The sequence below is a fragment of the Podarcis filfolensis genome, assembly GCF_964270895.1.
Source record: "Podarcis filfolensis genome assembly, chromosome: 3".
Lineage (NCBI taxonomy): Eukaryota > Metazoa > Chordata > Lepidosauria > Squamata > Lacertidae > Podarcis > Podarcis filfolensis.
The window spans coordinates 11542246-11559561 of NC_139606.1; the positions used below are offsets into that span (position 1 = coordinate 11542246).

The 17316-nt window shown below is 43.1% G+C and overlaps 1 protein-coding gene and 1 long non-coding RNA gene across 7 annotated transcripts in view; one reads left to right on the forward strand and one right to left on the reverse strand.

Moving 5' to 3' along the window:
* LOC310759499 (uncharacterized protein) overlaps window positions 1-17316 on the reverse strand; it is a 402944-nt gene that overhangs the window by 364637 nt on the left and 20991 nt on the right. For 2 of the 5 annotated variants that reach the window (XR_014546340.1, XM_083606808.1), the window contains exons 3-4: window positions 8003-8083; window positions 7736-7917 (exon numbers count right to left, since the gene is read on the reverse strand). The exons of 2 other annotated variants lie outside the window; for them this stretch is intronic. Coding sequence is in view for 1 of the 3 variants with exons in the window: in XM_083606808.1 (XP_083462934.1) it covers window positions 7862-7917; window positions 8003-8083 (137 nt within the window). In the remaining 2 variants the exon portion in view is untranslated. Of the gene's footprint in view, window positions 1-7735; window positions 7918-8002; window positions 8084-17316 lie in introns of those variants that run through there. One more of the 5 variants, XR_014546341.1, reaches the window with a different exon arrangement.
* The window catches only part of LOC310759521, an 856102-nt gene that overhangs the window by 165531 nt on the left and 673255 nt on the right, over window positions 1-17316 (forward strand). The gene's annotated exons all lie outside the window — the stretch shown is intronic.

Sequence of the window (17316 nt, forward strand, 5' to 3'; positions counted from 1 at the left end):
GGGTTTTTTTGTTCCGCCACTAAATGGGCAGTGTAAGCAGTGAAGACCATTGTCACAGAACCAGCCGGGGTGAGAGAGGTTCTGTTTGAGGCAAGTTCCTGCCCACTGCTTGTATCTCTTTAAGCACTTAAACAACCCAGCTTTCTAGAGCTGTGAGCTGATGAAGACCCACTGTATCTTGAAGGGACACAATGCTAATCTGACAACGCTGCACAAAGCATGTGTGACAACTCCCAGGGGGAACCGCAGAAAGATTTTCCCTCCATACTGCAAATATAATTAGTTTATGTTAGCTGTAAAAGGCCAAAGGTTAGAGAAGGCCAGGGCCCGTTTTGTTTTTAGGCAAGATAGTGAAATAATTGCTTGATGCTCAGATCTGCAGGTGCTTTATGAAGCTCATTTGGGCTTGGCAGCCCGCAGTGAAAGCTGATTTCCTCCCCAAATGCTGGATTCCATGTGACAGAACCAATTTGCCAGGACAAGGGTGACGGCTCATTCATGCCATTCATAATTAAAGTACCTGTTACAGTCAACACTTGCATGGGTAACTTTTTTCTTATGGTCGAAAAGGGTGCTGTTCTCCTAACACTCACCACGTCCAAAGCTGAGCCTTTAAAATGAGAGAACGGGAAAGGAAATTGGGTAACAGTACCGTGCAGTAATGTGGCAGTAGAAGGAAGAGGGTCAACCTGTCTTTCCCCCCCAAAAGCTCCCTGAACAAAGCTAGCACACAGTCTCAGCTTCTGTTTGTGGTTTTCCAGAGGTACTACCCCACCTAGTGAGACTTTCTAGGAATGGTTGACCAGTGTTTGTTGTGAACACCTATGCATATGATGCTGTGAGTATAAACAGCAGAGCTTTGGAGAATGAATGCAGCACTTGATTATAGGGGCAGATCTTGAACATGAAAAGGGAATGGCAAAAGTAATGACATTTCCCACAGGGAAGTTGCTCCCTCATCTAACAACTGTCTGCCATACTGGGGGAAGAAAAAAGGACTACCTTCTTCTGTGTAGATTCAGGTAGGTTGCCGTGTTGGTCTGACGCAGTCAAAATAAATTAAAAAATTAAAAAAATTGTCCAGTAGACCGGGAAAAACTGTCTGCGGACAAACTTTGGCTCCCTTGGCCAGTAAAATGAGATAAGCACTGCAACCCCTGAGTCGTTCATGAGTGAACTTAACTGTTAGGGGTCCTTTACCTTTACATTTACCTTAGAGACCAACTAAGTTTGTTCTGGCTATAAGCTTTAGTGTGCATGCACACTTCTTCAGCTAGAACAAACTTAGTTGGTCTCTAAGGTGCTACTGGACAATTTTTTAAATTTTTAAAATTTATTTCGACTTCTTCTGTTTACCACTTCATAAATCTATCCCTTAATCCTAGAAATTCAGGACCAATCCAGTTGTTTGGTCTTAATTTTCTCTCATCCGAAAAAATCCAAAACAACTCAAAAGACAGGCCAAGTGCCAGCAAATTTCTCCTTCTGTGCACAGTTCTCTGGACACATAGGTCACCTGAAGGGGCCTTACTCCAGATGCTGCCTCTACAAGTCTACCACCTACAAGCAGCAGGGCCTTATCAGTTGTGGCACTCCTCTTATGGAATGCTGCAGACCTTCACGGCCGGCTCCCTTCTGGACTTTAGGAAGCAGGTGGAAACACGGCCGTTTCATCAGGTCATTTGTTTGTTGGGCAAATGCACAGACTGTTTTTCAACAAATGACATCAAAGAGGGTTACCATTTAAAAACAAATGAGAGTGCCATTAAAATTACAGCAGCAATAATGTAACGTCAGTACAACTGTGGATTAAAGAGAGAGAGGCGGGGTTAAACAACATCTTAGTTGTAAAAAAGCTTGCCTGAAAAGAAGGATTTGCCGGTGTGGTGGTGCTGTGGAGCTGCTAACAGTGATGCTCCTCCAAAATTTCTCTGATGAAAATAGGAACGTCCTATTCCATAAGCAGTGGGACGCAGGTGACGCAGTAGTCTAAACCACTGAGCCTAGGGCTTGCCAATCAGAAGGTCGGCGGTTCGAATCCCCGCAACTGGGTGAGCTCCCGTTGTTCAGTCTCAGCTCCTACCCACCTAGCAGTTTGAAAGCACGTCAAAGTGCAAGTAGATAAATAGGTACCGCTCTGGCGGGAAGGTAAACGACGTTTCTGTGCACTGCTCTGGTTTCGCCAGTAGCAGCTTAGTCATGCTGGCCACATGAGCCAGAATAACTGTCTGCGGACAAACGCTGGCTCCCTCGGCCTATAGAGCGAGATGAGCGCCGCAACCCCAGAGTCGTCCGCGACTGGACCTAACAGGGGTACCTTTACCTTTACCTTTATTCCATAACCTCCAACATTTATCCAATGAATATAGGGACATCCTAATAAAAATCGTGACATTTTGGGATCAAATCTGAAACTGAGATGGCTTATGCAAATTCAGGGCCTTCCCTGGAAAATAGGACACTTGGAGGTTTTGCGCTACTACCATTACCTGAATGGTGTGACAACAGAGCAAGCGGCTAGTGAAGCCGGGACTGTGCAGGTGCAGCCATGGAGCCCTGACCTCATCCCTGTCCCATCTACATAGATAAGCGAAAGCAATCCCTGTCAGGAGAGCAGCTCTGCAGCACCACGCCCGCTGCTCCCACCGAAAAGTCTTGACAGCTCATTTAAAAATCGAGAAACAGGAAAGCCAAAATGATGGACTATGCGGAATTGGACAGAATGACAGGAAGGATTTGGAATCGATGAGATCAAAGATTTACAGAAGATTGGGAGAAGTTTATTCAATATTTGCAAAAACTAAGTGATAACCAGATTATGTTTGTAAGTTTTAAGGAAGCTCTGTGATGTGAAAATCTAATATTAAGTATAAACAATGAAATTGAAGCTACCAGAATAAATAACAATAGGTAGGATTGTGTTAAAAGTTATAAAATGAAGGAAGTTCAGACAAATTGAGGGAAGTCAAAAAATGGAATTAAGAGGTAATTAAGAAGTTTGAATGTACAACTTTGTTTTCTTTTTTTTGTATTTGTAAACCAATAAATATAATTCTAAAAATAAAATAAAAATAAAAATCGAGAAACAGTCTTCTGAGTCCCTCACAGCAAACTCTGCAATTGATTCTATAGCAGGAAACGGTTGTGGTGGGGGAAGGGACAATCTCTGAGAATTGTTGAATGTGGGGGGGGGGGGGAGGGAGGCCCTCATCTTTCTGTTGCATTGGCATCAAGCGGATTCCCCTGGAGTGTGCAAATAACTCTGTACACACTGAGCTGGCAACGAAATCCCAGCGCCATGCTAAACGCCGTGAGGAGATTCTGTTTGTTTGCTTTTCCCGGTCACAGTGATGGAGTATGGCCTAGAAAAACTCTGCTCTGTTACTTTCTAAGCAGAAAGGGAATCCTCTCTCCCCTTCAACAAGTTACCAGGAGGTATCGGTGTCAAGATGTAAACAGAACAACTCCCCCCTTTAATTCACCCTCTATGCCAGTTGTTTTCTGCTGCAACATTAATCATTACAAATCAAGCTGAAATTCAACCTTGGCCCTCTCTGCTTACTTGCTTTGCATAAATATGATGGAAGGAATTGTTGCAGCTGAAGGGCAGATTGGGGAAATGGTATGTGTTTGTATGTTTGTTTAACGTTCCCATGCATAGTGTTGACACAAAACAGTAGGGTTAAACAAAGGCAAATTGGATTTCATTGTTGCCTACTGCTCATGTTGCAAGGTTGGTTCTATCCATATGTACCCACACGCTGTTACCAACATTGCACATTTTATCAAAGCTTATTGACATATTTGTACTTCTGACCTTATATAGGTAAAGATAAAGGGAACCCTGACCATTAGGTCCAGTCGTGACCGACTCTGGGGTTGCGGCGCTCATCTTGTTTTATTGGCCAAGGGAGCCGACGTACAGCTTCCGGGTCATGTGGCCAGCACGACTAAGCCGCTTCTGGCGAAACCAGAGCAACGCACAGAAATGCCGTTTACCTTCCCGCTGGAGCGGTACCTATTTATCTACTTGCACTTTGATGTGCTTTCAAACTGCTAGGTTGGCAGGAGCAGGGACCAAGCAATGGGAGCTCACCCTGTCGCAGGGATTCGAACCTCCAACCTTCTGATTGGCAACTCCTAGGCTCTGTGATTTAACCCACAGCGCCACTCGCGTCCTTATATATAACTGACCTTATATACAGCAGGTCAAATGAAACACTGCTCAATGTACCAGCAGCTTCTTAAACTAAGCTCAGAACAGGCTCTAGCCTTAGACTTTCAGATGACCTATTTACTGAGCATTCATCCTGACCTGTGCATAGAGTGATTAGGCAATGCTGGCTATTTAATTAGTTTTCATCTTGATTTGTTCGTGGAGAGGTTAGATGATGTTGTGTTGAAGCAAGTGTCATCCCACACTTTCCGGTATCTTTTCCTATCACTTTTCTTACTGCAAAAAGGCTGATGGTTTGAAGAAGCTGGTTTGTCACTCAAGATCTCCCAACCCACTATAATTGCACAACCTGAATTTGCTGATATGTGACTGAATCTGACCTTGAAATAGTGGCAGTCTAGAAATGCTTGCAGGTACATTCACATCCTAAAGTCAAAAACTGCTGAAGCAACATCACTGCATTCCTGAACTGCTGATCCTTTGTCATCTTCTCCTGTATTGTTGATGGCAGAAGTATTGCACTTCTAACCTAAACCAACTAGTGTTAGAATTGCAGGAATAATTTTGGCATGTGCTACCAACCCCTTTCCTCTCATTGCTCTTGGCAGTGCAGAAGGGGAAAATGGCAGGGAGGGAATGAATATTAGGCAGAAGTCCCATGCACGCTGGATTTGTGATTCAGAACCTGAATTTGTGAGCCAATTCCCAACTCCTATCTCACAGTCACAACAAATCTCTTTTTTCTCCATCCCCTCTTCATGCAAGTTTGATTCTCTCTCATTCGAAACTTGGGTAATCATGTACTTAACAGTTTGGAAGCAACAATAGAACAACCCCAAAATGATGCCCTTTCTACACATTCAGGGGACTCCATGGGTATTCCAAAACTTGCAAATTAAAAGAATGAGAAATGTTAATGCATAGCCCGACAAGGACCTGGGAGCTTCCAGGTCATTGATACACAATGCTGAGAGCAGTTAAAGCACAAAATGTTAAGGATGCCCCCAGAGGGTTAGGGTAGGAAAGTGAAGCAAGGAAGAGAGGTATGTGGCCTGCTGAAGCCCATCGCTGGCATCTGTCTGTCTTGGGAAACAATGCAGAAGTGTGCCTTTGGAAGTGAAGTCAAACTGCCGGAGAGTTGCAGTGTCTGCTGTGGCTGTAGAGACCAATAAAGGAGAAACATATCTTGTTGCGCAGGACGCGGGTGGCACTGTGGGTTAAATCACAGAGCCTAGGACTTGCCAATTTCCTTCTGGGCTCAAGGTATCGGTTTTAACAAAGCTTTGGACACACTGGGACTCTCACACCTCAAGAACTATCTCTCTACTCACCTGTTAAGGTTCAGTCCAGTCAATGTTACTGGTATGTCATCTTTAGGGCCAGTGCATAGTAGTGGGTAGGCATCAGCTGAGTTGACCAGACTAGTCTATTAGTGGCTATTGGTAATGGTGATGAAATGTCTTCTAAACAGATTTGGGGTCAGGTTTAGCCAAATGCTAGTTGTCTTGATTAGGGACACAGGTGGCACTGTAGGTTAAACCACAGAGCCTAGGACTTGCCGATCAGAAGGTCGGCGGTTCGAATCCCCATGACGGGGTGAGCTCCTGTTGCTCAGTCCCTGCTCCTGCCAACCTAGCAGTTCAAAAGCTCTGGTTCGCCAGCAGCGGCTTAGTGATGCTGGCCACATGACCCGGAAGCTGTACGCCGGCTCCCTCGGCCAATAAAGCGAGATGAGCGCCACAACCCCAGAGTCGTCCACGATTGGACCTAATGGTCAGGGGTATCTTTACCTTTACCTTTATATTTTGTTGCAGCTGGGGCAGATGAAGGCATTCAGTTGTGCTGCTGCAGATGCACCAAGGCATTTCTTCTCTCTGCACTCTGCCCAGCAGTCAATCCACCTCTGGTCACTGCTATGGACACAGGACCTGACTATCTGTCTCCAGGAACTGCGGTCACTTGCAAGGGATTCCCAGCATTATGAAGCCCATAACAGTGTAGTATGTTAGGAGCGGAGGGCCGGGGTTTGGAGGATGCACAACACAAGATTCAAAAACTCTCATTGCTGCACTGTATGTTGGAGGTTTCAGGAGAGGGGAAAGATAAAGGATACTTCCCCCATTCTGTAGAACCTCTGTCTAAACAGCAATAAAGAGCTTGGTTCAGCACTAATAGACATAAAGGTAAAGGTAAAGGGACCCCTGACCATTAGGTCCAGTCGTGGCTGACTCTGGGGTTGCGACGCTCATCTCGCTTTATTGCCAAGGGAGCCGGCGTACAGCTTCCGGGTCATGTGGCCAGCATGACTAAGCCGCTTCTGGCGAACCAGAGCAGCGCACGGAAACGCCGTTTACCTTCCCACTGGAGCGGTACCTATTTATCTACTTGCACTTTGACGTGCTTTCAAACTGCTAGGTTGGCAGGAGCAGGGACCGAGCAACGGGAGCTCACCCCATCGCGGGGATTCGAACCGCCGACCTTCTGATCAGCAAGTCCTAGGCTCTGTGGTTTAACCCACAGCGCCACCCGCATCCCATACCAATAGCCATATCCAGCTTTAAATGGCACAGAAGGGGTAGGCTTAAGAAAAACCAGTGTGATTTTTCCCTTTTCTGAAAACTCACCCCCCCCACACACACACCTGGATCAGCTGGCAGGGAGGGGAGGCAGAACTGACCTGGCCTCCTAGCACCGGGATTGCTGCAGCTTTCCAGGTGTGTTTGTGTGCTGAAACATGGGTAGATATGGGGTGTCCACACCATGCAGATCTCACCTCTCCTGATAAGCTGCAGTAATGCTAGTGCCAGGGGACTGGTTATGTGCCACTGCCCTTCCTGTCAGCTGAACATGCAAACGCTGCCCATGAGCTCCATTAAAGTGCCACAAAGCTTCTGCTGCAGGCTGGCAGGAGCCCAGAACAGGGACATTCCTCTTAAGAGCAGTGGATACACCGTGACCTGCAACAAAATGTTGCAAGTTCTATTTTGAACCCATTTGAAAGATCTCCCACGGTGTTGACCTCATTCAAACTGGGATGATTTTCCAGTCCGCCCTCCCAGTTTCTTATTTGTGCTTAGCTGAAATTATCTCTCTCGAGTCTGAAACCATTCCCTCTGGTCTTATCATCAGCGGCGTTACGGAAGAATGTGTTGCCATCTTGTGGATTGCACAGATACAGGTTTGAAATCTGCTGGGCTGCGAAATCTGCCCCATCAATCTCTTCAAAGCTAAACTTCCTCCATTCCGTCAACTTGTCATCACAGATCTGTAGCAATTGCTTTCTGTTCTATTTGCGCAACACCTACTTAAGCCACAAAGCATTTGCCATACATTTGAAGCAAGCGCTAGCAAACTTCACATCTGGAGAGAATTTATGATAAACACAGAACTTCTTAATGTTCACATTTAACTGGCTTACTCCAGCAATGCAATTTTCCTACGCTACATATGCCAGTTTGTGGACAATATTATCCCCTTTCCTTCCACCCCTCACCCCCCACCCTGGTCCTTTCTTACCAATATTCTGCTCCACACAACATAATGCCTGTGATTATAGTATTCTTTTCAAAAGAAACATTTTATTGATGAACAGATGCACTACAGATCAAAGAGCTTCTGAAAAGCGGTACCTTCTGACTCGACTCCCCCTCATACTTCTGTGTCTGAAAAACTCAGATGTCAGTCTCAGATACGCCCCCATTGCTTACTTAAGCAGACATCTGGAAACAGACAGTATCCCACTGTGAAATGGAACAAATATATTAACTATGAGAGCAATGAGATTTCACAGGAGCAATAAAGTCGTACAGAAGTGGGCTCACAGACCTAAGGCATCAGTCCTGGAGGCAGGAGGACTTCTGTGCAGAGGTGCGGAAAAGGATGTGGGGAGCTTAGGCTCACTAATAACTGTGGGAAGATGAAATAAAGATGCCGTAATTGTTGGACAATTAATTCTTCATTCCCGTCCTCCCTGCAGTCATGACTGCCACTGACTTGGCACGGACACTAAAGGTTGATGATGACAGTGCAGCCACATCGATGAGTGGAGGGTTTACTCAGCTAGAGCCACAACGTAAGGAACTTATACACCATTGCTGGAAACACAGGCGTCTTTGCAGCCAAAGCACCCTCTCCCAGGTACAACTTGCCAACATCCAGAAAATCAGTTAGAAAGAACTTTAGTTTGTTCAGGGTACATTGTTCAGTCTCCTGTCAGTAATTCCACATGTTCACAATTACAAAACAGGGAATAGGTCACTTAGCAGTTTGCCTCTGGTGCCAAAATGTCTTGGTCCAGCCCTGATCGAGAGGCATAGGAGCCAACTCCTAGGGACTGTGGGGGCTTCGGCCCACACAATAAAATATTTGAGGGGCCCAGGTTAATGGGCATTCCCATTCAAATGGTGTGCTTGCACTGTGCCTTGTGATCGCTTCATTGGGGGTGGGGCTTCCCTGGGCCCCCACAGTTATGTACTGAAGTTCTCACCCTGGGCCTGCAGAGGGATACTGTATATAGTTTTCACTCAGGTCCACATATGCAAATAAGGGATTGAAAGTGACGTTCAGTGATTGGATAGTTACAGAAAGTGTTACAGTTGCGTTGTAGTGGAGCTCTGTATAAGGAGGCTGGCTGAACCCTTCAGTTCAGTTCTGTTTTGGCCTGTGAATAAACAAGAGCTGTTTGAAGAATCGCTGTGTCGTCTGATATGTTCACCCACAACTTAACACCCACAATATTTTATTCAAGTTGGCACCACTGTCGAGAGGACAACCTGCACAACACCACCTAGAACCACCATTTGATAAGACATGGGCATTGATTGGAACAGCTCAGATCAGATATGTAACCGTTAGCAAGGTCAGTGCTTTCACCAGGAAACTGATAAGCAACAGTCCAGCATAGGAACATGCACCACTTTTGTGCAGTGAGCAATAGCCCATCTCAAGGCATAATAATAATAATAATAATAATAATAATAATAATAATGTCACTGTTTTGAACAGGGAACCATAGGCAATAGCAAAAGCTGAACAGCCATAAGGAATAATCCCAAACATGCAACGCAGCTGCTGGAAAAAGCAGAAATATCCATGTAAAAAAAGCCAGAATGTTTCACACAAACTAAATATAATCCAACTCCCCACCCCCACCCTATTTTCCTTTACAAAACTGCTATATTTGTCATGCACAGAATGTCACTTTGGTTAACAAGGTTCTTTGGATTTATTAACTACGGACCCCTGTTTTTGTTTTTTTTTAAAAAGAGTTCTACAAAGCTTCTTTTTAACTTAGTCTGTACAGAATGTGTGGCCTTGAATGCCAAAGAAACTCCTTTTAATGTTTAAATGATCACAGTTTTAATAATAGCTTGTAAAGTGATTTGTCTTTAACGACATCCTTTGCTTTTAAATGTCGTTAGCCAAACATGTCTGGCTTTGGTGGTTGCTGAAATGAATTGGATTGGTTATCTAGGGTAATACGTACATGCTAACAAATTACGTCCCTCCTGGGCCAATGTAGATGTGAATTGTGGGATTCTTGTCAAATTCACATTGTTTCCTGGCACTGTTGCAAGTCACTCAATTAGACACCTTCCAAGACCTTTCCTGGCCTAAAATGTAGCTAATTGCTCCTGTTCTGTGGACTATGATTCATCTCACAGATGTCTAAGAACTTCTAGCTGTGATGCCGTAATAAAATCAATGCATGCACCACTCAGACATAATATTATTTCCAACAGGATATCATTTACTCCCCACCCCCACCACTTTTATATGATTAATCCAAAGTAAGGAAGACCTCCTGAATCACTCGTGACGTGGCAGCCTCTGCTACTTGGCTTTTCGAACAAGAGCAAAATTGTATGAATACAGCCTTTTATCCTTCATCTCCAGGTGCAGTGGTGTTCGCACTTGAGCCCAACAGCAAGAGGTTTTTCTTTTTAATTTTATGCTCTTTGGGGTATTGTAATCTATTCCCCAGCTTTTGGTTTTGTCTGTTGACTAGCAGCAAGCAAAACTGGAACATTAATACAGAGAAGCAGAAGGCAAGTCTCCACAGTACACGTCCATGGGAATATAGGGCACAATGTTGCTTTAACACAACCCACCTCTGAGACTGGTGTCAGTAAGCAACAGAGGATTAAGAGTGTTGCTATTAATTGTCAGTCCTCAGGTGAAAGCTCTATGCTGCAGTGATTATGAGCCCTTGGTGAAATGAACCAAGTTTTTGTGGTTCTGCTAGTTGCTTAACCTCAAAACCTTGAGATCAAACAAACATCCTGAGGCAGCATCCCGTCCAAGTTAATGAAGAATAGCAAAATGAATAGGTGCAATAATTAAATACGCAAAAAAAAAAAAGGTAAGGTAAATGATCCCTGGACGGTTAAGTCCAGTTGAAGGCGACTATGGGGTTGCGGCACTCATCTCAGCGTTTGAGGGAGCCAGCGTTTGTCCGCAGACAGCTTTCCGGGTCATATGGCCAGCATGACTAAACCATTTCTGGCACAACGGGACACCATGACGGATACCAGAGCGCACAGAAATGCTGTTTACCTTCCCTCCACAGCGGTACCTATTTATCTAGTAGCACTGGTGTGCTTTCGAACTGCTAGGTTGGCAGGAGCTGTGACAAAGCAATGAGAACTCACTCCATTCAGAACTTCTGACCTTCTGATTGGCAAACCCAAGAGGCTTGGTGGTTTAGACCACAGTACCACCCGCATCCCTATTAAATGAGCACTGGTACTTCAGCATAAGATAACCCATGCAAGCTTCATATATCAGAAAAAAAAACGGTTAAAAGATATTTATATCAAGGCCATTCCTTACCAGAAGCACTTGAGGGAACATCATGACCTAATAGTTATGAACAGGAAGTGAATAGAATATGGATGGACTATGCAGAGATGGCAGCAAAAATAAGAGATCAGAAAGATGAGAACTTTGTCAAAGATACTCAAAGTGTTTTGAAGATTATCTTAGAGGGTATAACAGTCAATTCAACCTACAAGTAGGAATGAACATATGAGCAGAAGATAACATTAAATAAAGGAAGATTTGAGATGAAAATGGGTGGAATAATAGATTATACAGCCGACAAAAGACTACCTAGAATGCCATGGAGAGATGGACTGGGAAGTCTAAGGATAAGAGCTAATGAGGAATATTGTATGATTATATATAAGTTATAAAAATGCATAAACAAAATAAAGAGAGAGAGAGAACTCTGTCAAAGAGTGGAAGTTCTTTTCGGACTATTTGAGGGGGGAAACTATAGCCAAATGAATTTGTGAGCAGGATTTGAATAATAGGGAAGGGAAGAAGAATAAATAAATGGTAGTTATGGCAGGAGATAAAGGGATACAACAGAAACATCACAGACGTAAGGATGGGAAGTCGAAATGTAAGAAATTATTATATTGAAAGTGAATTTAGTCATTTCAAATTTTGTGTAAAAAACTAACAAAAATGTGTTTTTTTAAAAAAAAAAGAGTGCAGAGAATATGCAGAGATAGCTAAACTGATGGCACTGATGAGACAAGTGTAAGATTCTTTCAGTGAGGACTGGAAACCTTTTCTAGTTTATTTTAAAAGTAACTCTTTATATATGAAGTCCACAGCGGGGTTTGAAGTTTAAGGGGGGGAAATAATAGATTATATTAAGAAACTTGTTAAAGAGGATGAAAGTCGATGTGACAGAACTTTAAAATGCAATTATATGTAATTACAGTTATAAACACTGATGATGGCTGAGCAGGAAGTCATTAGTATTGTAGAACAGGATTATAATTATTGAGCGTTAAAATGTAATTTTGAATCTTGAAACCAAATAAAATATTTATATCCAAAAAAAGACTGCAGAGAAAGAGGCTTACTCTGGTGGGTCCACCTAGTTGAGTTCATCTGGTACAGTGACTAATCAGATCCTTCAAGGTAATCTGTAAGATCCATGGAACTATAATATAGAATAGGCCCTGCAGGATCAGACTAAAGGCCCATCCAGTCCAGCATCTGTTCTCACTGTCGCAAAGCAGATGCCCATGGGAAGTCCCCAAGCAAAACCCGAGTGCAGTACCACATATGAAAGTACAGTGGTGCCTCTAGTTACGAATGTAATTCGTTCCGGAGGTCCGTTCTTAACCTGAAACTGTTCTCAACTAGAGGCATGCTTTCGCTAATGGGGCCTCTTGCTGCTGCTGTGCTGCTGGCACATGATTTCCGTTCTCTCTCTCTCTTTTTTATAAGATAGTTATTGAGATTTTACAAAAACTTGAGTTTACAAAATAGAAAAAAGTCATATAGAAAGAAAAAGATAAAAAAGAGAACATACAAAAATACATAAAAAAGAAAAAAGAAGAATAAAAATGCAAAATACAAAAAACAAATAGATAAAAAAGAATTAAAAACAAATCCGTTTTTTGTAACTTTAAACTCATTAGCTTGTTTCCTTGGCCTCCTCACACCTCCCCTTTTTGTATTCCCATTTAAATAATCAAATCAGCAAATCCATACCCTCTTTCGTTTATCTTAACTCTATATCTTAACATATTATAACTCTATATTTTCATCCATTATCAATTCATTTTTGCATATTCTTATTAACTTTGTTGCTAATGCCACTTATTTTCAATCCAACATCATTTTAACATTCATTAATTTTACAGTGTTTCTGCAGATAGTCTTTAAATTTCTTCCAGTCTTCTTCCACCAACTCTTCTCCCAGGTCTCGGATTCTGCCAGTCATTTCCGCCAATTCCATATAGTCCATCACCTTCATCTGCCACTCTTCCAGGGTGGGTAACTCTTGTGTCTTCCAATACTTTGCAATAAGTATTCTTGCTGCTGTTGTTGCATACATAAAGAAAGTTCTATCCTTCTTTGGCACCAATTGGCCGACTATGCCCAGGAGAAAGGCCTCTGGTTTCTTCAGGAAGGTATATTTAAATACCTTTTTCATTTCATTATAGATCATCTCCCAGAAAGCCTTAATCTTTGGGCACGTCCACCAAAGGTGAAAGAATGTACCTTCATTTTCTTTACATTTCCAACATTTATTATCGGGCAAATGATATATTTTTGCAAGCTTGACTGGGGTCATGTACCACCTGTATATCATTTTCATAATATTCTCTCTTAAGGCATTACATGCCGTAAATTTCATACCGGTGGTCCACAACTGTTTCCAGTCAGCAAACATAATGTTGTGACCAATATCTTGTGCCCATTTGATCATAGCAGATTTAACCGTTTCATCCTGCGTATTCCATTTTAACAGCAAGTTATACATTCTTGAAAGTATCTTAGTTTTGGGATCTAACAGTTCTGTTTCCAATTTTGATTTTTCCACCTGGAAGCCAATTTTTTTATCCAAATTATAGGCCTCTCTTATTTGATAATAATGAAGCCAGTCTCGCACTTTATCTTTTAATTTCTCAAAACTCTGCAATTTCAATTTCTCTCCTTCTTGTTCCAATATTTCCCAATATTTCGGCCATTTGGCCTCCATATTGAGCTTTTTCTGAGCCTTCGCTTCCATTGGTGACAACCACCTTGGGGTTTTATTTTCCAGTAAATCTTTGTATCTTATCCAGACATTGAACAATGCTTTCCTGACAATATGGTTTTTAAATGCTTTATGTGCTTTAACCTTGTCGTACCACAAATATGCATGCCATCCAAAAACATTGTTAAAACCTTCTAGGTCCAAAATGTCTGTGTTCTCAAGAAGCAGCCAGTCTTTCAACCAGCAGAATGCTGCTGATTCATAGTAAAGTTTAAGGTCTGGCAGGGCAAATCCACCTCTTTCCTTTGCATCAGTTAATATTTTAAATTTTATTCTAGGCTTCTTGCCCTGCCAGACAAATCCGTTCTCATCCTGGGGCAAAGTTCTCAACTCGAGGTAACTCTTCCAGGTTAATGGAGTTTGTAACCTGAAGTGTTTGTAACTTGAGGTGTTTGTAACTTGAGGTACCACTGTAGAAGAAAGAAAAGCCCCACTTGAACCGAGAAGCTTTACTCAGGGAGTAAGATTTAGGCAATGATGCAACCCATATCCATGTACAGTGGTACCTCGGGTTACATACGCTTCAGGTTACAGACTCCGCTAACCCAGAAATAGTACCTTGGGTTAAGAACTTTGCTTCAGGATGAGAACAGAAATCGTGCTCCGACAGCATAGCAGCAGCAGGAGGCCCCACTAGCTAAAGGGATGCTTCAGGTTAAAAACAGTTTCAGGTTAAGAACGGACCTCCAGAACGAATTAAGTACTTAATCCAAGTTACCACTGTACTTAATGGGGGGGGGATATACCAAGAGGATGCCCCCACAATCATTGATCTTCTGGACTTGCTACTGGGTGTACAGAAGGACCACGGTGAGCTCAATAACAGCTATTGAAGTGGCCAGGTTAGGATGACTCATTGCAGATGGGGCAGTAACAGGTGAGTTTATATTCCCCCTCCCAACACAGGAAAACTTTTTTAAAAAATGAAAGCTGGACCCTTTCTTCCCATCTCTTGGCAGCCCTGAGGTGGGAATCTTGACCACCAACAAAAACACAGTGAATAGTATTGGGAGGGGGAGTGTTGTCTTCAGAAATAGGCTTATTTTCCATAAAGGAATGAAAAGAAAAATTCAGATATTTTCTCGGGGGGGGGGGGGGGGAAGTCTTCTGAGAAATTTCAGCTCCGTTCTACATCCAGATGTCCCATTACTTTGAATGAATGGAAACTGCAAATGCAGAATCATGTGCAGAATAGTCTTAGGAAACCTAGCCAGATTTCTTAATTTGTCTCCGATCAGCCTAGTACCTAGCCAGAATAAGGAGCATGCGAAAGCCATTCTGCGGACTAATGCTTTTCCCAATAGCAATGATTTAGGAAACTTAACAGTAGCATTGGCCTGGAAGTTACAGCTTTTCTAAGGGATTTCTCTTGTTTCAATCAGCTAACTGATTTGCCTTTCCCTAGTGAACTACTCTTCAAGTTACCAGCAGCAGTTTCTGGATTTACTATACCCCGGTACTACAGGTGCAGAAGCAAAAGGGGGGAGGGGGGAATGGGTGTAGTTTCTACAGCCAATACTTCAATTTTCTGCACGTCTGCTATAAACATAATAGAGAATGAGTTCCACAGAACTAGAGAGACAGCTTGTCCACATTTGAGCACTATTTAGCTGTTAATCCAATCAGACCAGAGTAGTCCACACCCACATGTATTTAAATAGTTATCTCCCGCTAGGACTACCGTAATGTGCTCTATGCGGGGCTATCTTTGAAGGTGACCCAGAAACTACAACTAATCCAGAATGTGGCAGCTATTCTGGTGACTGGGAACAGCCGCTGGGACCATATAACACCGGTCCTGAAAGATCTACATTGGCTTCCAGTACGTTTCCGAGCACAATTCAAAGTGTTGATGCTCACTGTGAAAGCCCTAAATGGCCTCAGCACAGTATACCTGAAGGAGCGTCTCCACCCCCATCATTCAGCCCAGACATTGAGGTCCAGCTCCAAGGGCCTTCTGGTGGTTCCCTCACTGCGAGAAGTGAGGTTAGAGGGAACCAGGCAGAGGGTCTTCTCAGTGGTGGCACCCGCCCTGTGGAACGCCCTCCCATCAGATGTCAAGGAAATAAACAACTACCTGACTTTTAGAAGACATCTGAAGGCAGCCCTGTTTAGGAAAGTTTTTAATATTTGATGTTTTATTCTGCTTTTAATCTGTTGGGAGCAGCCCAGAGTGGCTGGGGAAACCCAGCTGGATGGGTGGGATATAAATAAATTATTATTATTATTATTATTATTATTATTATTATTATTATTATTTTGTATATGAGGAACAACTTTGGTCTTTCCTGTTCCTATCATTAGGCATTCCCTTTTGTGTTTGTGTGTTGAATCTATTATGCCAGTTGAGAGAAGTGAGGGGCAGATGGGGCTTGCCAACCCAGGAAGGTAGCCCACCAAGGAGAAGGAAAACCTCCGCTGCCTTGCAGGAGGTCTTAGAGAGAAGAAAAAGGCTAAGGAGCAAACCCTACAGAAATCTGGAGTGGAGTCCCTAAGACAGTTCGATGGCATCTTGTACGCCTCCTTCCAGCAACTCCTGCAACCAAGCTGGTACCAAACGTCTTGCTCTGCTTTGCTCTAGACCACATCAGTGAGGTTGAGAGGGGAGTCTTGTCATCTGGGCAGCCCAGGACCTCCATACACACTGCCCAGGCTTGTGCCCCAGGGAGGTCACTTTGGTGCTGCTACAAGTGGCTTGACTACACCCCCAGAGGCGCACTCCATTGTCTTTCAAGGCAGATGGATGCCAACAAGCTAAGTACTGAAAAGGACACATGTGTAGACTGATGTGCAGATACCTTAACCCTGCTGAAGAAGTGTGCAGTTTCATGATTTTGTGCAAATCTGAGGGATCAAAACTATTTATCATCTATCTATCTATCTATCTATCTATCTATCTATCATCTATCTATCTATGGGGGTGGGGGCTAAGTGCTTGATAGGCACTTAACAGCAATGCTGGAAAAGAAATGAAAGCAACTGAAAATTCTCAGCACACACTTTTCAGATTGCCTAATATATCGAGTGCAGAAATGTTTAATGTGGTTTGCTTTTGCAGAAATTTGTGGGCTCAAAAAGAAAAGAAAGAAACCCTCCATTCAGGAGTCTAATAGAAATATTTACGAGCATAGTCAGAAAAGAAACAAAAGCATTAAGGAAGTGGATGGTCCCATTCGTTGAAGGGTGTAATCCTGCTCTGGATTGGGTTGCATTCCTGTTAAGGATCAGGTTCATAAGCTTGGCAAATGGGTAAAAAGTTATGCATTTTTAGGATCTATGTCACGTGTAAGCAATAGTTACACCAGTATGTTGGACTACACAACATATTGATGATATCATGTTGGCTACCCCTGGTCTAACTATTCCTTACACTTGACATAGTTCCTAAAAATGCGCAATTTTTTACCCAGCCCTTTTGGAATGTGCAATAGTTGTTGGTTTCTGCATAAGATTTTAATGGCTACTTGTTGTCTTAATTGATGGTGGTTTTGTAGGTCACTGATTTCATGCATCGTAACCTGCCCTAGATGACTCTAATGGTCCCTTCAATCTCTACAATTCTAGGAATCTGTGA